At 39.1% G+C, this 25,071-nt stretch overlaps 1 protein-coding gene across 4 annotated transcripts; it reads left to right on the forward strand.

Annotated features, from left to right (window-relative positions):
- The first annotated feature begins 537 nt into the window (after positions 1-537).
- LOC132908449 (uncharacterized) lies at positions 538-20,992 on the forward strand. 4 transcript variants are annotated; one of them, XM_060962488.1, is made up of 7 exons: positions 11,354-11,521; positions 11,613-12,279; positions 15,612-15,855; positions 15,937-16,079; positions 17,092-17,648; positions 17,826-19,643; positions 19,890-20,992. In XM_060962488.1, the coding sequence occupies exons 2-7, from the start codon at positions 12,148-12,150 to the stop codon at positions 19,951-19,953; spliced, it is 2,958 nt and encodes a 985-aa protein (XP_060818471.1). In that variant the 5' UTR covers positions 11,354-11,521; positions 11,613-12,147; the 3' UTR covers positions 19,954-20,992. The 4 variants fall into 4 exon arrangements, with proteins under 4 accessions (XP_060818474.1, XP_060818471.1, XP_060818470.1 ...); XM_060962487.1 differs by having other exon boundaries at positions 11,355-11,521; positions 17,092-17,641; positions 17,813-19,643; XM_060962490.1 differs by having other exon boundaries at positions 11,356-11,521; positions 17,092-17,641; positions 17,813-19,689.
- The last annotated feature ends 4,079 nt before the right edge of the window (positions 20,993-25,071 follow it).

Raw genomic sequence — 25,071 nt, forward strand, 5'->3', positions numbered from 1 at the left:
ATTGTCCAAGAAACTCTCCACACGAAGGAGAAATCATAATAATAACAGATTCCAAACTGCTTTCAATACTTTCCCCAAGTAATTATAGTGATATGGCTGTTATCATTCGTACCGAAAGCGACAACCTATTTGTTCCATTGTGCTGTTTATAGCAAAAGATATTTAAAGTAAAAATAATTACAACTGAAATTAAACCTTTGTCATACTTTAATTATAAGTAAGATCTCTGTAATAACTGCGACATCGTAATAAAAGCTGAGCCACTAAAAAGTCCACCCGAGAGTGAAAGAAGATAGCAGTGTTTGATAAGATCGAAGCGGTTCTAGCGCGAAAAAGGAAAAAGAAAAAGAAAAACGGACAGTCGATGGAGAGTGCGAATGATTTACATACACTTTACACCACCCCTGTTTCCATCGAGTAAAACGCTATTCGCAAATACCTACTACGGACTACGGACCCTCTCAATTCCATGTCTTTACACTCCCCACTCCAGAGCCCACGTGCATCGGTGCGTAGGCAACCCTGGCGTTTCTCGGTGCTGTCGCTCCACTCGCCAGTTTCGACAGAGTCGTGCCGGTGATCGCTTCTACCAACTGATTCGTCAATTGGATACATCAGGAATACGTAGTTCGATATCGCGTGAATCGGCGTCGAAATACCAATCTTCGATCGAGTTCGGATCTCGAACGTTTCCTTGCTTTTTTGTGAAGTTAACAAAGCTTATTTAATCAGTGCTTCGTGATATACTCGTGATTCTCTTGGTTTCGTGTCTTCTTATTATGCATTTCATTTGAGGAGCGTCTTCTAGTCAAAGGTGAGTTTCTCTTATATTTTCTCATACCTTTCCTAGGATTTTTCGTAAATCGTTTAATTCTGATAACTAAGTTTCATTTCAAAAACGTTTGATACTGAACGAAGATTGACATTTGTCGACGGGTTATTTATTTTCTCATTTGTGCGTTATTATAGGATACAGCGGCGATGTATTGGTCTGTTGTAAGATATAATTAGAGAAACGTTTCTTTCTTATTTTTCTTATGTGCTTGTCGGAAATTTTGACTTGGAATTTGTTCGAAGTGCTACTTTGTTGCCGCAACGCCATGTTTTGGGCCATTTACAAACGACTTGGCTCGCGTTCAGAGCAGTTTGTATCGATGTTTACACGAACAGTTCTAAAGTTCGACGTTAATTAATGCCTGGCTGGAATTTTAGCCCTCTCGTCTTGTTCGAATATCTCACGTTAAATTAAGAAACTTTTATCTTTGTGGTTAATAGCATCATAAAGTTCTTGTTTCTGTGTGCGAAGAGAGAGCTTTCACAGAGACGCGTTCTAAATATGGATTCTTGTTTAAAGATTTATGTAGCAGATTTTCAAGAAGTAATATCCCTAGTTTTGTTTTGTGTTTCGCTTCTAAGAACTTCGCCTAGCAACCGAAGTTTCTTTGTTAATTCACGGCCAATTAACAAAGCACTCGCGAAATGTCTCGCGATTCTCTTTATTTTTGATAATTCCGACGTTACCGAATTTTTTGTCCTTGGAACATATAATAGATATATCGCTGTATAAAAACGCGTCATTTTAATCCAAGAACGATTTCCTTTTATTGGAATTTCAGTTTCGACTAGAAATGGGAATTCTTCGCTTTGCGAATTGTTTACATGAAACTGAATGTCGAGAGACGGTTGGCCTTGAAGACTACAAAATAAAATTTCGAGTTTATTAGCTGATTTACCGCGTATAATTAGCATGTTAGGTCCCTATAAATCGAATAGAGAAATAGGCAAGTGAGTTAAGTTTACACTCTACGAAGGTATAGCAACGATGATCTCTAGCTCTTCTTCTGGAAAAAAGTACAAATGCTTTCCTGCGTTTCTGCGTTTCATTGATAGGTGTTTAAGGGCATCCTTAATTTGGCAATTATCTATGTACATCCTAATATAGGATTGGAAACGAACTTAAATTATTTGTCACTCCTCATGAAAGGTATTCTTATAAATTATCTCGCCGATAATGCTAGTAGCCAACTATTTAATCATTTGCAAATCTTTTTACTAGAGAATTGAAATATAATCTAATTTCGGAACGATAAATTTTCGAATAGTTAATTTAAATATTTTAGTAACTAAAGCGATTGAAAAATTTAACGTTAACATTTTTCTGTTTTATTTTTTTCTTAATATTACATGTAGCTAATTCCAAGCAATGAAAATTAACCTTCGAAAGCAGAATCATTTCAACATACATAGATTATTATTACGACGAAAGAAAGATTAGAGAATTTTTACGTGATTCTACTATTTTAAAAGAGGTATATCGGCTATTGTATATACATATACAAAACTATTTTGCCAAAGCAATAGAGCAAAACAGTAGAAAATTGTAGTAAACCATAATACTGTTGACACTATACACATTGGTTACATATGGTTTGGTAAATATTTTTCAACGTTGCACCGAGCAACCGTTGAATCACATTGTGTTCGAAAACACGATGCTACTTGAATCGATAGAATCAGTTACGAATCCGTTTACCTTGAGGTCGCGCATTTCGCAAAAAATATTTTACTTCTATATTTATATAGCCTAAACAGATTTTTCGAAGAAAAAAATATTTTTTTCTAACAGGTACGATAAAAACAGGTGGTATAAAGTATATCGCGATTATGATATTATGTAATACCATTATCGTCTTACACAATGAAAAACAGGGATTTTTGTACATCGGTTGACAGTGACGTTCTTGATTTTTTGGAACGATAGATTATCGTCTAGATCGATTGGATTCAAACGTTAAGCCGGTAAGTCGCTTGCAGCTTATGCGATGAACAATGAACGGCAATTTGTATGTAGAAAAATGACGAATGAGCGTATAATGGACGGTCTTACAGTTAGACATAGGAGATTGTTGAGACAGGGAGATTGTTTCTTATGTTGGAAGCGCAAGACGACACTACGTTGGAGAAAATTGTATTGTACGACTGCTGATCCTTATTGTTAGGTTGCCAACTCGGATATCAAACGATACACGTTCCCTTTGTATGGGCGTTAATGACGGTCGCGACCCCTTGTTTCATCCAATCTTCTTACAATTAGACCCAGCTCAGCGAGTAGCAATCGCGTTCTCCTTTCCATATCTGATTTTTATTGCTCCATGCTTTCAACTGCTTGTCATATTTATTCTGTTTAGTGTGCTCTGCGTTAACGAGCTTCGACTGGATCGAGGAATAGCTTTCCCAATGTTAAAGGTTGGTTGAATCATAATTTGACGATCCAGTAACATTCCTAAACTATTTCCCAAATGGCGTGTCTCGAATGTAAAGAATAGTATATTCTTTCCTTTCATGTAAAGAAATAGTATTTCTTTCGGAATGTTTTTAAACATAAGTATGTCTTGATTAAACTCTTGTTTGACTTGTACCCTTCAACACGAGTAATTTGATTTTTTCTGTAAGACCGTGTAAAAAGATCTAAGTAATTTCGGGTCTATAGAGGCCCGAAAGACTTCGAAAAGATAATTACTGACGCTGACTCGCTATGCATATAACAAAGACGATTTTGGTGTACTTTGAAATAAAGCGAGCATCAATGTCGGCCATATTGATGCAGGTTATTCTATATCGACGTCAAAGGGGAGAAAGAACGAACGGTGATTTCGCCAGGCAACCTGAACTCACCTGGGTAGATTTGTCGATCGATGACGTCATCCTCGACGACTCGACGAAACAGCCACTCCTGTATGTACCTACCTGCGGCCGTGTACGCGTGTTCAATGCTTGTGAATAAAAAAGGATGAAGCGGACGGCAAAGAAGAGGCACGGCGAAGCTAGCCAATCGGGCAACGAACTCTCTGCTAGCTGATACACCTCTTTCTCTTTATCCTCTCTCACTCTTTTTCTCTCTACAGCCTTGTCTCTTTCTCTTTGTCCTGCTTTCGCTTCGTCGTGACTCCTTCTCGATTCCGCGACTGTTCGTTTCACTCGTTCTTCCTCTCTTTCTATTTCGTCTCGACTCCCTTCTTCGACCTTCTTTGTCCCGATCTAATCTCGTGATCTCCATCTGACCTTCCTCTGGCGGAACCATGAACGTGTGTCATCCGGGCCCTAGATAACAGGCAGCAAATGAGAAGTTATCGCAGGTGTTCCTAGCGTTAATAAAAGGGTAGGGCTACCACATAGCTGGTCTAGGTGTGGTCACGTTTGGTAATGGATCAGGATGGATTTATCCAGATTAAAGCGGGGAGGGGGGTTCTAATTGCACGACACTCGTGAAGTGTTCATCGGAGATACTTTACGGTTTTCAGACGGTGTTGGAAATAGATAGGTACTGTATAGTGATATCGATTGAAGTGGGGCCTGTTCGTTGATTCAAATGATGTAGAAATTATTAGATCGTTACACGTGAAATTCTCGATCAAATTTTCTACATTTATAGATTTATCCAAAACGGATGTAACCCGTAACCGATAAGATGTACCGTAAACTGCTAATCAGAATATTTCTCTTGTACGAACGTGCTAATCCAATTTTAATAATCGTACAATTGTTATTTCCATGTGTAAAATATGAACATCTCTGGCGAAAGGATTAATGTTATGATACATTAAGTTACGCTCATCAAAAGTTGAAAGATGCGTTAGAAAGTCGCAGAAATTATGAATAACGTTAGCAGTTAGACAATATCGGACGAAATTAAACGGAATAAAGAGACTTGTAATTATGCGAAGCGTTTCAGAGATGCATTTCAAAAATATTTGAGAAACTAGGACCTCCTTTAAGTTTCTTCAGATGCTGTAATACATGTTCTTTATCCGTTGAATCTCGGTCGTGTTTCTTGTATAATTAACGAGTAAACTGATTGTGCAGTTCTATGAACGTTATAATGCGGACTAACATTCTAATTACGCGGCTTTTGCAAGTAAACACTGGTGATTTTGTTTCTCCAGCGTGGGCATTATCGTTGTTGCGTCGTTACTTTTTTTTCCATGCGATTCGCTATACTACTGTTATTAATCTCAGACATTATTTTACATGAATATTTGGAAAAATTGGAGAGTAATACATTTTCATTGTCCGCTGCGTGTTTGTCCTTGTAGTACTACTTTAATTATTTTTTCATATTTCTTCCAGTATTTGTATTTTCATTGCCGTTCCTAAGTCCCTCGAGACGGAAATTTAAATGCTCGTTTTAAAAAAAACTTATCAAATTGTAAAAAAAACTAATCTAATTGAATCGATGATTGAAGTTTATAACGTGTATCTCTCGAGTTGTGACAACGGCAAACGAAAACCAGAATAAACGCTAAACTCGTTAAAAGGGGCTTCCTGGAATGCGCGATTTTTTACGATTCTTTACGAGTTTAAACAGATTTTCCGGTAATACTACCGAAACATTGTAATACAAAAACCATGTGAACCAAGTGTTAGATTATTTTATCGACTGACTGGCAGAATATAAATTATATTCTTATTATACCAAATTTTTCATTATACTTGAGAATTCTTGATTGACAAATTTCTAGTCATACAGCGTTCTAAACGCCCTACATCGAGTTATGCTAATAATAGGTAATAATCGCTGTTCAAATTTGAGGTATCACGATCCATCTAGCGAAATTAGTGGCGCATATCGTACGATTCGTCGTAAATTCCACGACGAGAGCAGAATTACGATATCCATTCGATCTAATGGATCGATCTATTAAAGAAGTATCACCGTGCCATTTTACATGAAAGCAACGTACCTGAACGGCACGCTGATCGTTTCTCTCCGCCAGCATATTTAATGCGTTTTCTTAATTACACATACACAAAGCGATCATTAGCGCGAAACGGTATAATTATGGGACGACCCTAGGCTAAACTTTATTCCGTAAAGATAGGTAATTGCGTCTATAGCACGTGTCATGCTTATGAGTTGTTTCTCTGCAAATAAAATTATCCGTACGCGTATTGTAACTTTCCTTTCGCAGCCACTTGCCACGGTCTGAATAAGCGTTACGAGAAGATACATTGCGCGAGAATTAAGTGAATTAAAATCGTAGAACGTACGTAGCATTGTTACATAATAATTGAATTTGTTGTTTAATGATAGTGTAACGATATAATGACGATATTAACGTACGTTATACCGGTACAAACGCGTTCACAGTATTTGCACTTGTTACGTTAATACGTAATAGCTCGTTTGGTTAATTGCATAAATATGTTATTCCTTTAGGGAGATTTACAGTGCATGGTTAGCAGTTGAGAACTCGCTTCGTTAAAAGCTGAGCACAATGGCACAATGGAAGCTAGGTTAATGATTTCACGTAGGATGTAATTAGTGCGTGGTACTATTGTGACGATGCGTAAATGTAAGGTGGCTGAGGCTTCCGTCGTTTATTAAAAATTCTAATCGTGATCAATGGATAGAATTAAATGCCAGAGGCAACCATTTTGTTTGTAAATGCATATATCACTGGCGGATGCATTATCTTGCCGTTTGATATTTCTTATCGGAATAAGATCTCGACGAAAACGTGACCAGACAAGAGAGAGAAAGAGGTGGTAGGGGTTGGGAAGAGAGGGGAGTCTATCGTAGCAGTAATGATTTAAGTGTAAAAACGATAACTACGAGGCAAATTCTGACGATGAGTCACCAAAGTTTTATGGAAACACGAGTGCAACGTGTCTGACCGAATAATAGAAGTTATTTCCATAGACGATCGACATAATTGCAAAAAAGCTGGAAGCTCTTGAAAAAGATCTTCAGCCAAGGGCCACCTGACCTCGTATATACCTGCCCCTATGGGAACCTGTCCTTTGGAAGCCCATGGTTAGGGTTTCTAGTGTGTTATGGAACAGATGTCGATTATCCTCCCTCTTTGTCGTTCTTGTGCACACCTCGCGTACGTTGCCTACGATTCTCCCACGCTGAACGTATTGTCCCATCCGTTTTCCCTTTCTTCTTTTTCTTTCTTCTTTTCATTATGTTCTTTCTCCATCGAGCGTTTGCATCGAATCCATTCAGCGTACATGCTGCCGTTAGATTTGATTTTCAACGAATTGCATTCAGAATCGTCTGTGCGATGATTGAGAATTGTTATCAGTTTATCGGGTAATGATGTAAATTCGTGTACCGATAAGTGACGTTTCATTGTCACGTGTAATGGTACCGCCATGCACGATTTCTAATCCCTGTTTCGATAAAGTTGACATTTTTTATTTTACGAGATTGAATTTACTTTATTTGTAGTTTAAATCATGGAATTTTTATTGTTTTTCCGTTTTTCCCTCTTCGTTCTATTACTTAACGCTTCTACGATATGTTTTTCGCAAATTCAATCATCGATTAATTCGGAGAACTACATAATTCGCAGCTCCGATCAGTTCCTGGCGAGGACTTCCGGTTTCGTGGGGGCTCAAGACGAGCTCGTGCAACCCGGCACCACCAACATACTCAACAATGAATCGCCAGGTAACGATCTTGCCGCTACGTAATATTTTACATGCATACCTACAAGTTCACACCAGCTGCGTTAATTCTCGTAAGCCGAGCACGTCTCATCTACAATTTCCGCGATTCTCCCACGTTGGAACGAACATTGTTCGTTTTTCGAGTTCTCGAGACAAGGCGAACGCGAAACAACCACATCCTGGTTCGTGAGTTTACATAAATCCATCGCGTTTCGCTTATTCTGAAAATTCTTAGATCTCTTTGATCTCTCTTCTCTTTTTCGCTTTTGCACTTTCTCTCTCGGTCTCTTTCTTTAGACTTTGTATTCGACATCTCCGTCCAACCCGCTCTCCTCTTGGACGTGTTCGTATACAAGGAAAGAAAGTACCAGCCGGTTCTTCCCCATAAAAACATCCATCCCGTTATCAGAGAATTCGAGTAGAGGACAAGGAGACAAATTTTCATTCCGGTAAACGCGCTACTATCTATCTTGATTTGTTTCAATGGTCAATGGTGTAGCGCTCTGTCCGTCTTGCTACTGCCATGTTCCTCCATCCTCTTCTTCGTTTAAAAGTTGTATGGACTTTGCAAATAAACATTATTAAATAGACACTCGGTGTCTGAATCTTTGCCCTGTTCTTTCGTACAGTAACCAGTGATAACATGATTCCATGTTCAAGATTTGTATCAGACGTATGATAGGAGTTGTATAAGAAATCGAGCAATCAAGTAAAATGTGTTCTAATACGGATGTGATATATGTACATGACTTTTCGTATGTTTTTCGTATGATCAGGAATGGTAACTTATTAATTTTATGGAGTCGAATTTTGTATATGAAATAATTTGCAGATAAGATTGTTCTTATTAAAGATTGTTTATTAATAGATAAGTCGTCAAGCTATAAACATTTAGAAAAAATATTTCAACTACTTCTATTTTCCATCAAATGTACCTTCTCGATTAATACTACCGTCTCATGGAAATACTCGATCTTTTTCCTCGTATTCTCCGTAAATATCTCGACGAGATAACCGTCGTAGTAAGTTAAAAGTTAAACGCAAGGACAGCCTGTGTCTTGTAGATCATGACACGATTCTCATCGGGGCGAATGATCGCATTAGATTTGGTTCGTTTAAGACGGAATGTAGGCCTGTTGATGAAAATTCCCAGCGATCGAGAATGCTGGCTTGTTTGGTACACATTTACGTTCTTTTAAAAAAAAGACACCACGTCGTGTCGCGTTCCTGGAACACGTTTGCTAGCGTTCATTCAACGCCTCGTACTTCGCATGGAATGGACTAAAGTAAAAAGTTGTAATTATCACCGACTACTCTGAACGATTGCACAAACATTCTGTTGCCATCGTGCTGGCTACTAACGAGATACGTCCACCGGGTGTTCGATTTCTGTGAAACTTGGCATGCCTGTTAAATAAGAGGAATATAAGAAACGCGTACTTATACGAGTTCTTCTTCAACAACTACTTCGATTGAATACAGAAGTGGAATATGTAGTAGTTTGAAGTCTTGTATTTCTACCATTGCTTCAAATTTATCGAAGATAGCGTTGCTTGGATTAGTTGGTATGCAGAAATATGCACTGTATATGGAAAGTGAGGTTGAATATCTTGGAATATTTCCGATATCTAGGAATTTCTAAGCAAGATTCTCTGTATGGAAGCGATCGAAGAAACTATAATGTCAAAGCGATCCGAAATAAAAATATCTTATTGTTAAACACAGAAGGTGTTTGTTAAACCTCATTATTTCAATTTTATCATACTTCATATTCGGTTAACTATATCGATTGTATCGATCTAAAAACATCCCGCGATAACCCATATTTATTGAGCGTTGGATCTTCGTGAACATTTTCGTCCGTCGATTAAATTAAAAACGAAGAACGTAGTTTCCGATCTGGTATGATCCTTGGATCGGCAAATCCGCTTTCTACGAGAGTCGATTCGCTGTGGGCTATGGCAGTTCTTTCGAAAAAAAAACCAGTCGAGGACAAGCGGTCGGTGTTCGAAATCATGAATCTGTGTCAGACGACGAGCGTGTTCGAGGACGCTCGAAATCCCATAGTTTTACTTTCTACGGTCCAAGTAAACGAAAAAATAGTGAACAGATAAAAGATTAAAATCAAGAAAGGAAGACGACGATGACCGAAATATCGTGGCACCGATTTTGTTCGGCTGGTTGTCTCATGGATAACGACGAATAATCGAATCGAATATCGATTTATCCTTTAGCTTATATATGGTGGATACAGTAACCGTGTGTTAACATCGGATGGTATATCGAGCAATAAAATGGAACCGGTTTTTCGAATTCGCAAAAGGAAAGATGCGTTTTCTGGACTCGTCATCGTCCTCGCAGAGACACTCGTTTTTGCGGCAAATATAGAAGAGAGAACCGCTGAATTATGGTTATGTCAGAATTACAAAGAATTAGAAATTAAACTAGTATCGAATCGTATCGAAAAAATGAATTTTGGTAAATGATATTGAAGTTTACGAGAGTTGTTAACGAATTGAAGCTGTATGGGGAAAGTGATGGGGAAAAAGAGTATCGAGTGAAAGTTGCCGTAAAAGTGTTGAAACGTTGCTCCCTAATGACGCGAAACATAATTTTTGGAAACTTTTACTTGGCTAAAGTTTACTTGGAAGCTTAGTACTTCTTGACTTGGAATAATTTCCTCGGGTCCTATTGCAAACGATGATTATATTTTAAAACAGAATAGACAATGGGCTCTAACGAAGGACAGCAACCGTATTTTAAACCAAGTTATGCATGTTCATCATCAATTGCAGCGACCATTCATGTTCTCACGTATTGCAAGCTGTGAAAGTCAATCAGATGACGGAGCTATTTTCGTCTTACCTTCGGCAAATAATGGTTTACATACTTTCAATTTCTTTCATATTGTGATACCTGACAATAAGACATTTTTGAAATCTTGAATTCAAATAACCTTAACCAAAAGACCAAACCTTAACTTTGCTCTTGCCTCTCTTTGATAAAAAAAAAGACATTATTGAAGTTATTCGATATTTCCAAAGTTTCATTTATTACGTGGAAAGTACAATAATACGTAGTCTGCAAAATAGAATAGTCGTCGGTAAGAAACGAATCAGTGGCTGGCTAGTAATGGAACATCTTAGGATTGGACTGTACGCTTTGCGAATAAACGACTATCGCGATCTTCTCGCGCGATTTTTTCTCTGGGCTCCTGTCGAAGATCAGAGACCCAATCACCCACATTTTACGGTCAACTTACTTTCGCTGGTTTTAATAGCGCAGCTCCACAGCAGCATGCAAATGCATGCAGCAATACGCACGCTGTTTTTATCCTCTTGCACCTCCGTTTGTAGCCAAAGGATGCAAGGCTAACCACGTATTCGAACGGGTGTAACGCGTAAAAATATTGCCGCTAACACACCGTTCGATGAGTTTTTGCGTTTGACCCCTGCTCCAGCCATAATGCACCAATGACTTCCCTCGACGAACACAAATTTATGGACGAACTTGAGAATAATTCTATTTATTTGCGCGTACATCTTTAATTTTATAACTTCGATGTATCATTATTACGTTTTTAGTTACAAAAATTCCTTATAAAATTACGATGTTTCATGAATTTTCCCAAAGATATGCTTACGATGTTATTCGTTCTCGTTTCAAACACGCAATTCGATTAAAACCGACATTTGAGTAATTCGCTATAAAGTAGCAAACTAAATCGTAATCGTTAATTTTACCGGATCGTCTCAACGTCTCGTTAGTTAATAACTATCTGGAGACTCGGGCTGGAACATGGGACTTGTGCAACCGTGCCATACACCGTATTTCATATTTTACAGCGTATAGCTAGCCTGTGCAGAGACACGCGGCTATAGCGTTCTACTCCAGGCAGATTTTTCGCACGGGCTGCCAGCGTGTACGTACGCACGCGGCTGTTTCGAAGGCATGTCCGAAGCACGTCTAAACGTCGACTGGAATAAAGTCCGGTATGCACCCGGCTGTAACTGTAATGCATCTCGCGTCACCTATGATCTCGCACCGTTATGTTACCTTGAAATAGGTGAGTAGCCAGTTGGTGGTTGTGGCTCGGCCCGTAAACCCGACCTGTAAATTCGAACCGCAAACTTCGCTCACTGTTTGATAAACGACAGATATTCGTTCTTGAAAGCGGACCGATGCTTACATATACGTTCCGTGGGAAGCGGAAAAAAGCTAGAACAGACGGAAAAAACGAGAGCGTGGAAGAGAGACGAACGCGCGACGGGAAGCTGGCTCGACAGGAAGCGGCCGTTTCCGGTGTTCGGGACGACATCCTGATGATGAATCTATTTCCGAAGGAGAAACAGGCGGGGGCGAGACTCGTGGTTGACTGGTGGGGGTGTAGAATCGAGTTTTCGGTGCACGATAGTATGAATGAAAAGTCGAGTCGAGGAGGAAGCCAATCAGCTGGTGCATCGTGTCTGGCTTCGTTCTGCCTCGCTGGCTTTTCTCAAAACTGCGCGTGGGTGCCGCTTTTCTTTCTTCGTAACTCGACGAGATTTAATCGGTGGCTCTGGCTAGTCGCGTTACGTGTTGCTGTGTTTCCATGAAATCCTGACGATTGAACGGGTTTACGAGAACGATCGCGTTGTTCGTCGTTAGTTCGATACGCGTTCTTGTGATTTTCCGCGAGAAGTTGCACAGAGGATGGGTCGGTATTTTGATTTCGGACGCTGTAGCGCGAGAGAAGGCTGGAGAGGAGGGAGAAGGATGGAGAGACGTGGAAACAGCTTTGACGTCGCTCGTGGGATTTGGGCAAAGGGACGGATTAAAACAAAGGTGATATCTCTTGATTTGTCTAGTTGAAATGGTGTGAATTAGAAAGACGTTTGTGATGCTTTTGACATGTTACACCTAGGGAGGACTCAAACTGCTAGGAATTGTTGCTTCATATAGACGTTTACGTTTATAATATCGTAGCATTTGTAGTGTGATCATTAAAAGTTGCGCTAAATATATGAGCTATATACATATAACTACAAGCATTATCTGAATTTTTTGTGAAAATCAAGATTCGTGTTGAAACGCCCGTATCGAATGGACTGGTAGATTTGCCGCAATCAACGGCCTCGGCATTCTATGTTTTATATTATAAGTATAATGTTCGTTTCAAAAAAGGCTATTAGACGCCTTAATTCGACTCGAGGAAGCGCAAGAAGATTTATAACTCGTGGACAAAAAATGGTAATTACCTTTGCAATCTGAATCGTCTGTCTCGACCGTAAGGTAATGATATGTTTGAAAAGCGATATATAACTCAAATATAGTCTGGCGAAAGTCGAGAGAAATTTTATTAATACTCGTTGATACTGTTTATCGTTCGATTAAAAAATGCGCTAATCTCGTCCGTATCGTGGCTCCGAGCGCTCGTACTCGCGGAGAAAGCTCGAGTTAATTTTTAATTTTGTAAAATAGGTATGGAAAGTTACAGAACACCCTGAGATATATAATTAACTAAATATATAAATTAACTAAATTAACGCCAGGTAGAAATGCACGGTATTCGTTGGAATTATCAACAGTTGGGACATGAACTGAGTCAGACTGACTGTAAATAATCGGTAATGATAGTGTAAAAAGATTTCATTACGTTTTCACCAGCAGTTGATGTAGCAGTGGTTGATATGAAAATGATAAATTCTCACTTTAAGAAAAGGTAACGCATAATATTCGAACAGGTACAGATCTGATTTGGTTTGCAACTATAGTTGGTCGACTTTATTTGACGCGAATCGTTGGACGACTTCGTTAACAGACGCGATCCGTGAACGGCGATCTTTCGAAGGGCGTCGTAATTGCGACCGGATGCGTGGAACGTCTCGAACGCGGCGCGTACGTGTGCGCTTCGTCTAGGAAAAATGCGCGCCACTTCGTCGCGACATGTGCTCTATCTGATATACACTTATACGGCCGGCCGGGACACGTGGGCAACGCTACATGCGCTTTTTTCCCTGTCTCCACACCCTGTTCCCTCTTCTCCAATCCTAGAACATTGTGCCGGTGCTGCCTACATAACGGGTGATACTTATCAAATCAGAAGAAATTGAGCAGCGTTTTGAAAATTTTTTTCTTGAGATTTGATCGTAAAGGATAATTTTGATTCGGAGCGTTACAAGGACATATGTATTTAACAATGAACGCCGACAAATACTACTTACATCGAACGCAATTCATATGTGCAATATTTTTAGACGATGTACAAAACAAATCGAAACAGTTCACCGATCGTTTTAATGACCCATAAATTCGTAAATTGCGTTGCTTTGCACGGTGATATAAATAATACGCTTTTTCTTGTTTTATTTTTGTCAATTCACGAATCAGTGAAAATTTATGTTTAATACTTTATGCTTAATACCTCTAGCAGCCTCATAAACTACAGGAACCTCTTTAATCTCAATGTTACTAATATACATTAACGTCGCGGTTTTCAGTGGTCGTATTAATTCTCGTCGGTTATGATTAATAGAAATAATCATGGTAAAGTATCTTCTGAGTATATCGTGGTACGTGGTTTAAATGTATATTGGTAATATCCTTAATATTCAATACTGACCTTTCACTGCGGACTAAGCGTGGGTTTTTGATTAATTACGTATAGAATATTTCTATCGAGCCTGATATTTTGTTGAATATTCCATTTCGTATCCAGATATACAAGTTCCGATCGAATAACATGTAAAAGCCGGCACGACGCGATTCCTTGTGGAAAAATTCCAGAGTTTTCCAGAAAACCGAAATTGAAAATTTATCAACTATGCTTGAACGTGGCTAATTCTGGACAAGGTGGCAGTATGAAAATAAATAAAATAAGAAAATGTAGAATAACATTTTTCCGTTTAAGAAAATTCATTTCCAAAGAAATCGAAATTTTATTTTCAAGAAAACAGAGTTTAAACGTGTTTAGTTAAGGCATCGGGCTAGTACACGTGTATGATAAATTTTCAATTCACTAATTTTTTCTCGGAAGCAAAGCGTCTTGTGAAAAAATTGCATTCTACGTTCGACTTTCTTTCATACGTAGAATGATCTCTTGACGATTTAGATAATCGACTAGTCGACGTGTAAGTAATCCCGTTTAGTTTAGAATTAACCATGTTCAAGTATACTTGATAAATCTTCAAACTCGATTTCCTGGGAAACTAAGCCGAGAATGAAAAATTTTGATTCTATATCCTTTTTATTTTTCCACGAAGACTCGCGTCGTGCCGGCTTTTACATGTTTGTTTTTGACTAATTTTATATTTTCACTCTCTGGCCTGTATGGTGATTGGATAAAAGCGAGGAAGTTATTTATCTCAGTCATATAGGTTTAACCGGAGCCAGTTGAGGTAATTAATCGTAAAAAAGAGAAACGCGGTCGCGATCATTGGACGCGTGGTGGAATATCGAAGAAAACGGTTCGAGATACGAGGAGAGATCGCGGCGTGAAATGACGAAGGGCGTCGGTTATTATTAATCGTTGTTCGCAAGAGAGACATCGAGGAGGAAGTGGTGCATGAACGTGATCGTTGCTGGAACCTGAGAGAGGGCCGTGGGCAAAGCGATCGCTCGTTTTCGAGACGCTCGATATGGGTGGATGTAACTCGAAGCTGGGAACGGGTAACGCACTTTCGACCGTAGCCGTTAAGGCGTAAAAGCGTGGTAGTGATAAAGTTGGCGTGAGTAGGAGAGAGACTTGTCTTTCGTCCGCAAACCGATACCTATAGGAAACGTTGCTAAACGTTCCTGGAATGCTGGGAAAATGATCGTTCGATGATCCGAACTTTTACTAAACTTTACGCATCTCTGTGTTCGTTGTGATTCGAGTGTTGGTACAATCTCTTCTTCTGTTCCTTCTTCTATATTTCTTTTTAAACTTTCATATGAATTCTAGAGTATTAATTAATAAGTATTTATATTAATACTTATTAATTAATACTTTTTATATATAATATTCATTATTTATAAAGGCACACGAAAATTACGTTTAGTTGTTAATAACTATATAATGTTTATCGATGAAAGCGCAGCAGTTGCAAGTCATGAATATCTTACAAGAGGAAACTTATTCGGTTGCAGTCAGTCGTATCTATTCGCTTATGTAATCTCGATATCACCACTCTTTTCAGGCTATCGCGATGCGTCTGTTCAAACGACAGTGTGTTGATACCAGCCCACAGCTAGTTTCGGCTACTCCATTATCTCAGGATGGAACAGCGCCTTTGACAGTGGCAGAGGAAAATCTCGGTCGAAGTAATAAAAAATTGCACAAAGAAAACGATGGATTAGGTCGGATGTCCATGAAGGAAGACGATAGCGAATCACCGTTCTTGAAACCGTCATCGTCGGAATCTTGCGTTTCGAATCGAAAAGGTAACGACTAAATACCGTAGTTAAATCGTAGGATACGACGTAGAATAAGAATTAACGTATCGAATCTGGTTTACGTCACAGGAATTTCGACATGGGGCAGAAAAGTAGGTCGAAGGTGGGATCAGTTAAAGAGATCGGAAAGCTCCGAATTGCTTTCGGTTTCAGGCCGACGAAGACGATGGAGCCCGAATCGAAAAAGCGGTGTAACAGACGAGAAAGAAAACGTAAATATGCTACCTTCGTTCATTTCATTTAACTCGATAACTAATTCGAAAATTAAGACTGATTCAGACATTGCCACTACGGCAGGTAAGTAACAAGGAATTTAATATATTGCAGTTTATGAACACTGAAATTTAGTCAAGTAGCTTAGTGAAACGATCAGTTAAGCCCATCCAAATGTTTAGATTTTTTGGTCAAGTAAGCCGCAATTGGTCGCAGTCCAAATTTACATTTTTTAATGCTAGGGAGTTTGGTGATTATACTAGTTTATAGGCACAAACTGTTTTTCAATCAATCTCGGATATTTTTTTAAATCAGCTAAGTAGAAAACATTTTTTGGCAGGGTTGAAGAAATTAAGTAAAATCATTAAATTTTGGGTTTCTATCAAATATTAAGAAGCAAATATATGTGCAATATTGTCGCAGAATATTCCTCCATCATTATAGTATTAATTATTTGATATTAGTTGTGTATTGTTTAACTGTTAGAGTTTAAAAAGTTTAATCAATATGTTTTTAATAATGTTCCTATAGTTATATTAATAAAATCATTATAATCATATTTTCGCCCATATTCTCTTCTTTTCCCTTACTTGACCAGAAAATCTAAAAATTTGGATCTACTCAACTAAACCCTTTTATTACATTACTGGTTGTGGCTTAAACGTTTAGTAATAAGTTACTTACTTTCTGCTGCTGCCGCAGCGGCGGAGTGTCCATGATTGCTCCACGTACAAAAAAAAAAAAAAAAAATGTAAGTTGCTTACTTGTTACTTATCACTTGACTGGCTATGTCTGAACCTTTTGAGTATCTTTTTTTTAACCATGTATTGTATTATACTTGGGCAAATTTTTATCACATAGTTGTATTATTGTACCTTTTACATTAAAATCTTTTAAGTAGTTGAAGAAAATATGTTATGGATAAAAATTATGTACAGAGTCACGTGTTTACTTGTATCTTCTTTCGATCTAATGCTAAATATCTGATTTGATGGAAATCGTGATTTTCAGGGTATCAGTGGTTCGTCTGAATTACCAAAGCCAAAGAGAATTTCCAGAGTGGAATCGTTACGAAATTTGTTCAAAAGCAGCGAGCGAGGTAGCGGCTTCTTGAACAGCGACGTGTCAGCTAAAAATGTGACGATACAAGAGGAGGATGTTACCTGCATCAGTCATTATCCGATGGAGAAGGCTTTGAGCGAAGGTGCCATAAAGAGTGCCCTCTTTCGTAGGAGTTTGGACGATAGTCGACTAGATCGCGGAACGATACTTCACGAGAAAAAAAAGCAGCTCAGTCGCAGCATCCAGAACCTCCAGGAGCAACACCGAGTTTTAGATTATATTTTGAAGAACCAGGATATGCTTAAGACTCAAGAGGGAACGGCTTTCGCAAGAGAAACGTTGGGAAAAGTGAGAAGTACGAGTCCTAAACGACAAACGAGTCAGACTACGACGGATGATGGCAAAAGCAGTGTTTCCACGCAAACCAGAGACTTTTTCAATAACCATCTTAGCAATATTAAGAGGAATCTGTTCAACGTTCGTGCAGGTGGCAGTGATTGTGACAGGTGAGTGAACTCTTTCAAATCTTGTTCATGTTCGTTGGTTGATTCTGCAGACATTGAATATATTTAAACATACTTATTTAATCATACTAAGAAGCTACTTTTACTTTGGTACTTGGTGCGCTTAACTATACAGTCTTACATTTCTCGAGACCATTTTTTCTAAGTTTCTTCTTTCAGAGCCGACAATCACAGACCTTACTCGACGACTGGCCTGGAGGAGCTGATGAGCAATCTGCGACTAGGATGTGACGAAAGTGGTTACGATTCCGACAGCACGCGAGCTGGCGCCGATTCTCCAGACATTGAGAACTCCGTTCCACCGATGTTAAAACCCCGTAGGTTCTCCATAACGTCGGACGATTACCATGGCATCGATCTATCGTTACCAGTCAATACACCGATAAAAAAAGACGTGACAACGGGAACGGAAGAAAATGAGTCGAGTCCTTCTTGCCTTGAGGACACCGTCATCATAAACAAAAGTTTATTAAACGAATCGGTAACAACGGACATAACCGCAGTAGCTTCAGATGGAGACAGCACGGACAGTTGCGATGAGGATACTTTCGTAGGATTTACGGAATATTCTATGAACTGTACGGTCGGACAAAGAAAATCTAGCATCGTAACACCTACGTTAGAAAGATGCGACGGTGGAACGTCGAAAGTATCTTTGACTGGAAATTTCGAAGATAAAAGAACATCCTCGACCACACCTATGAGCAACGAACTGTCGAAGACACCAGAGAGAAAGTTGTTCGCGAAGCCGGAACAAACACTGCAACTGTCGCAAGCGGTAAAGGTGCAGAATTTACAAAAGTCCCAGATACCGTTAAAGTCTCGGAAGCACATCGACTCCAGCGTGTTGAGTTTGTTGGATAACGCTGCATCTCCATGCAAGGATAGTCCACCAGCGACGAAAATTTGCGCGACACTTGTCAGTAGCCCCCTGCAGTACTATAGCCCAAAGAGATCGCGGTCGAACATGGGGCCGGATGATCCCGAGGTTGTCCATTGTAGAAACAAAATAAAAAAATCCGAACAGATAACTAAAGTCGATCATGCAACGTCAATTCCTCCAACACCAGCGAAGACCTTGGTCCGTCGAGAGCTAAAGACCATGAAATTGTTCGTGGAGAAATCTGGGAACCTTGGCATTTCCGTAGAAAGGAAAGAAGCTGTTAGACCTTTCTATGTGATTTCAAAGATGGACGTAAATGGAGTAGCAGCTAAATCGAAGCAATTTCGAATCGGCGACGAGATCGTTCGGGTTTGTGGACGTAGACTGCGTGGGATGTCGATCCTCGAAGCTAGAAGCGCGTTAAGAACATGTTCGGGATCCGTGGAATTACAGATAGCCAGAGAACCGACTTTCGCTTTCGGTGAAGAGCTAGGTGACACGTGGGGCGACATTCTTGTACGCACTCGAAGCGACTCCGAAGTATGGACGCTGAAACAAGAAAAAATGAATGAAAAAATACAAACTGATGTTTCCGACTCCATAAATGTACGACAAGAAATCGGCGCCCTGATGAAGGATGGTACGAACTCATCCGCGAATTCTATAGAACGAACGAAAAGCGAAAGTGAAGCAATTGTGAGAAAAGAACCTAGCGAAAAGATGACTGGCATGAGAAAATTTCACGTAGTGCGAAAGCGAGCTGTCATCCCGGTTCCCTATTCGCGTAGGGCGACTAGTTTGTCCATGAATTTGCTGACCATCACCTTGGAAAAGGGTGCTCCGAAGAAATTAGGCTTTTCTATAGTAGGTGGATCTGATAGCAACAAAGGATCCATGGGTATTTTCGTGAAGGATATCATGGCTGGTGGCCAGGCGGCCGAAGAAGGAACTCTGAAAATCGGAGACGAGATTCTAGCGATCAATGGAATATCGATGGACGGATTGACACACGCGAAAGCATTGCAAAGCTTCAAGGCTGCCAAAGCTGGGAAAATGGTTCTTCACGTGGGTCGTAGAGACCCCACGCACAAACGGTCGGATAACAAACGATAGAGAGAATATGGGTGTATATAACTCTGAGTTAGTTTCGGTGCTTTGCTTCTTTAATCGACTAACTACCGCCACTGCTTTCCACTTACCTAACAAATCTTTGCCTTTTGGCATTTTTAACTAATAACAAATATAATTCACCTTTAAATTTAGTACCGAATTTAAAATTAACTTCTCCGAACTCCTATTTTATATTTTGCTATATTAACCAAAAACTACTTATATTACAGATATATCATTCAGTCGAAGTCGTACGATTGCCTGGATAGACTAACGGAAACTGGAGACGAATAAGAAATTCGAGAAATCAATCACCGACGATCATCAAAATCACATTATATCTCATTTTTTTAAAATGAAATCCATCGAAGATTGAAGTATTATTATTTCTTCTCGTTTTTGCAAGTAAAAAGACGATGTATATATTTCATGTACGATAAAGCACGTTCTTACGATTCCTCGCCATTGTAATATAGATTAGTAATTATCACATTTCGTTTTCGACAAGTTTGATATAAACAATCGATGTATTTTCTTTTAACGAAAATTTACATACCAGTAATCGATTTGTAATCAACATGGCAATTCTGTTCTCATGTATTCGTTATTCTTATGCAAATGAACTCATTTTTTTAAGATGATATTGTGATATTGGTTGACTATTACTAACTTTTGTTTTAGACTAACGAGATTCATTAATTTTTTTTATTCGATAAACGATTGATTTGTAAACGTTCTACTATGATAAGCTTACGTTGATTATTTAAACAATCAAATTCGTTGCAATATACAGTAAGTTAAGTAGTAAAGTTAAGAGTAAGAAACGTACGCGTGTTGATTTTCGTTATCGGTTCGTGTCAAAATTATAGTTCGAAATTATACTCGACTTTTATAAAAAAAAGACTGGTCCATTCAAATGCGCCTTCGTTCATGATATCACAATCATAAAGATCAATGATGATTATAACTATAATTGTAACAGATCACTGTACATAGTCATATCCTGTTAGATGTAGTACGCTAACACTTCGGATCATGGCTGTTCAATTTATTTGTCAGTGTAGCGCGGATTTCACCTATGTTTTGTTTAAGAAACACATGTTTGTTTAATACGAGCTATACGTAAGTTTGAGTGGAGATTTATTAACTGGGATGAGTACTCATCATTTACGTACTATTCAATTATGTTGTAGTATTTAGTTAGTTAATAATGTTAAGCTACTGACTGGCATCTAAAATGTCTACCTGAGAAAAAAGCTGTGATATTCATTGTAGTCGTATTAGCTGCTATCGTACAAACTGTATTTAAAATAAATCTGGTTTTGTTGATAAATGAATGTACATAGTTAATTCGCTTTCTCCGTCCCATCTTTTGACTAACATCTACCTTTAAGTGATTTCTTTATTAAGTACGTAAAATGAATAATTAATGTAAAAGTGCCGTTCAATTGTCTTCATTTTTGTATTAATTGAATACAAAAGTTCTATCTTACAATGACTAAGAAATTTATAAAGTTCGCATATATTGTAAGAAAGACTACATAGATACGTATAACATCACATCCGACTAAATTTTTGCACAAACCACCTACATATTACGAGTACTGAAAGAATAAACGCTTTTACAGTTACAAACGTAAAAACCTTATATAGTAAATTATTAGAATCTTTCATATGTATCTGGTAGGATTTACTGTTGCATCGTTCTAATTTCAACAATAATAATACATATTTTATATTTTATATCATCTATAATTGCATTACAAATACGCTGATATATAAAGAATAATTCTAACTGGAAGCAGCCTTATGACAGAAAGAGAATAGGAAGAGAAAGAATCTGCAATTATTTTTACGATAATACAGGATAACTTGGTAACTGAATACTGGTGATATGATGCTAAATAACAGCAAAGTAACGGTATAATCATTCTGATGGAAAAAGGTAACTAGGTCGAGGATCTCAACCAGATTAGTTGAACCAGGATAGCTAAATCGAGATTTTGGTGTAGGATAACTAGTCTAGGAGACTGGAGGTAGATAACGTGGGCCAGGACGTGGTGCTACGTGATAACTACGTGGAGGAGCGGATGCAGGATAACTGGGTCTAGAGATGGGAGAATAGTTATACTTTGAAGTCGGAGTAGAAGCTGGTGCAGGATAACTGGGTGGAGGAGCTGGGGAAGGATAAATGGGCGGAGGAGCAGGAGCAGGATAGCTAGGTGGAGGAACTGGAGCAGGATAACTGAGTGGAGGAGCAGGAGCAGGATAGCTAGGTGGAGGTGCTGGGGTAGGATAGCTGGCGGGAGGAGCTGTCGTAGAATAATTGTATCCAATAGTCATGGGACGCGCTGTCGAGTAGTCATATGTCGGACTAGAAGCTGAAGAACTTGCAAACGCTGCGCTAGATTCTCCGTAATTATTCACCGTTGATCCGACTGGTCCAATTATTTTAACCGCATTGGACGACATTGCAGATGCAGTGCTTGATGCGTAAGTGATGGGTGCTTGAGAAAGTTGTTGGATTTCCTGACCATATGGTGGTAGATAAGTTGGCGCTGGTGTAGAAACTCGTATCGACGGAGGCGATGTTGAGACAGGCAAGTAGGTTGGCGACACTGGTGGAGGCAGAGGCGGCGGAAGTGGTGATGATATCGGTGGCGGTGGCCGTGACGGTGGCGACGGCGGTAAGTAAGTAGGTGTTGGAGGCGGTGGTGGTGGTGGAGGCGGTGATGGCGGTAAATAAGTAGGTGTTGGAGGAGGAGGAGGTGGCGAAGGTGGTGCAGGCGGCGGCGATGGCGGTAAATAAGTAGGTGGTGGTGGTGGAGGCGGCGGTGGCGGAGGTGATGGTGGTCGTGGTGGTGGAGGCGGCGACGGCGGCGGATGCGGCGGTGGTGGTAAATAAGTAGGTGTTGGAGAAGGACGAGGGGGAGATGGTGGAGGTGGAGGAGGCGGAGGAGGCGGAGGAGGTGCTGGTGTTGGAGGATATGAGTAACGCGGCTGTGCAGGGGCTGGCGCGGGATAAGAATAATTCGGCCTAGAAGATGATGGCAATGGGGTGGAATAGGGATAACTTGGCGGTGAAGGAGGTGATGCCGGTGGACCGTAATTAGGTGCAGGCAAGGTAAATGGTACCGTGGGAATGTTGTAAGTATATCCGGCTTGCCGAGCCGTCCGTAGACCCTCTCCGACGGCGTAGTTGATCGACAGCACTATCCTCAACTGCGTATGTGGACAATTAGCGAATATTTAAACACGGAGTGATACTTATTGAGTTGTTTTCAAGAAACTACGTACCCATTTTAATGCCCGCATAATCAACTCGCGTATAGCAGGAATACAAAAGTGTCAACGCCTTTTATACGTACATCTCCCATTGTTGTTTAGCGAAACCGCGTCATTTCATAAGATTTCATAAAATATACTCGCGAGCTAACCATTAAATTATTCGTGTCCTAATTGCACCGAGGACTATTACATGCAAGATGATTATACCCCTCGAGTAGGGTGTTTTTGTAACATGCTGTTCCTCTTTTCATACTCAATGTTCTCGTTGTGTAAGAACAATGAGAGAAGGAACGCTATATTGTTGCAGTTTGAAGCGCATAATTTAGTAGCAATACCTAAAGATACTTGTCTAATTCATCACAGTGTCGTCATAGTCACGTGGTTGTGAAAGAATTTTATATAAAACTATCAAGGCTAAAAGTACGCCCGGCATTTCAAAAAAACGTTTAAATCACTTTCTATGTTAGTATCATATATTAAAATTTAAGGGGTGCGCTTTCATGGTTTGTTTTCCTAGGTTAGGTTGCCTTCTATGGATATCTTTCTCTATCAATTACAATTTGAAAGTAAATGTATTAGGCTGTCCGAAAAGTGTTTTTTCTTTACAGGCACGTCTTTTACAACGCATCTTTATACAAACATGAAACCTACTCTGTCGAACGTTGTGATATTTATCTTGATAAAGTAAAATGGATCATCATCGTAATTCGATAAAATAATATAAGACGGAAAATTATTTCCTCATAGAACGAAAGAAACTTTTCGGACGGCCTAATAGTTTATCGATTTTTCAATGAACGATTATAATTATACGTTACAAAAATTGCTTTTCGTAGAAAATAATTGCTGTTTACAGCATACATATTGTTAGATCTTATGAACCGTGGCAACATTCTCAATCTAACGCAAGTTCACGCCACTTCATCAATCACTTCGTCATGCGAGTTGTAAGAAAACACGCTTCACCCTAGAACCTGTATGAACGTCTCCTGCGCTCAAAGTACGTAGTCGCTTGATTACTCGAACCAACCAAATCCTACGATTCTGTCACGGTTCATTCAGTAAACGCGAATACAGCTGGTGCATTTATCGTATAGCGCAGTGCGAAATCGCGTTCAACGTAGACATAGCATCAAAAACGTAGTGAAATCTTCGCGAAAGAATCGATAAGACAGCAGCTGCGTAAGCAGACTGAACAATTGGTAGATCGATGCAAAAAGTACGATTTTTTCTAGAAATTATTTTTTTGATAAGATATTTTCCAATTCATATAGCGAAGTTTTCTAGCGATGAAATATAAAAGGTATTTTATTAAACGTAAACGTAAATGAAATAAACGAGAAAGTTAATCGTACGTCCGCGATTGTCGAAATACGTTGTTTCGTTGTGCATGCAATGACAACGAATCACATGCAAACAAATCGATGTACGACCTTTTCTTCGTTTGCACTTCTATCGTGCTTTGCGTGCTCTTGACGCGATGCACGCGTAAAAGTTTGCTAATGTAACAGCGCACGTTGATCCGAAACATCGCGACAAATTGAAATGCTTGTGCACTTTCGCTGAACACCGACGACGAGGCTCGTTAATCTTCTTGCGCAAACTTATCGGCCGACAGGTAGGTTAATGTGATTTTTATTCTCGAACCTGTTATTCGTATGATTAATCGCGAATGTGAGCCTGGTAATTATAACTTTTTCTTGTCTCTTTCCCTCTTCGTTTTGGGTCGCTTTTTTCCACGTCCTCTGGAACTCGCGATAATTACATTTGTATCTAATATCACTCATGATTTTAAAGGACGATCTCTGAGTTTAATTTTTTCAACTGCCTCGGGGTACGTTTCAATAAGTTAATTAGTAGCTAATGATCGGTCAAACGTAAGATATTTCAATTGAATAGAAATTTTAATAAATACGTAGTTTTGATTTGAAATGGAGATTAGTAAGGTAGAATAGAATAAGTACAAAATGTAACACTGATAATGACAGTATATCGAAGTATATCAACCACAAGGATTCAGACATCGCCGAAAGCATAGTAATTTTAAATGTGTCACGTCTGTCAAAAAAAAAAAAAAAAAAAAAAAAAAAAAAGAAAGAAAAAAAACTGTGAACCTAAATAGAT

The sequence above is a fragment of the Bombus pascuorum genome, chromosome 6 (genome assembly GCF_905332965.1).
Source record: "Bombus pascuorum chromosome 6, iyBomPasc1.1, whole genome shotgun sequence".
Lineage (NCBI taxonomy): Eukaryota > Metazoa > Arthropoda > Insecta > Hymenoptera > Apidae > Bombus > Bombus pascuorum.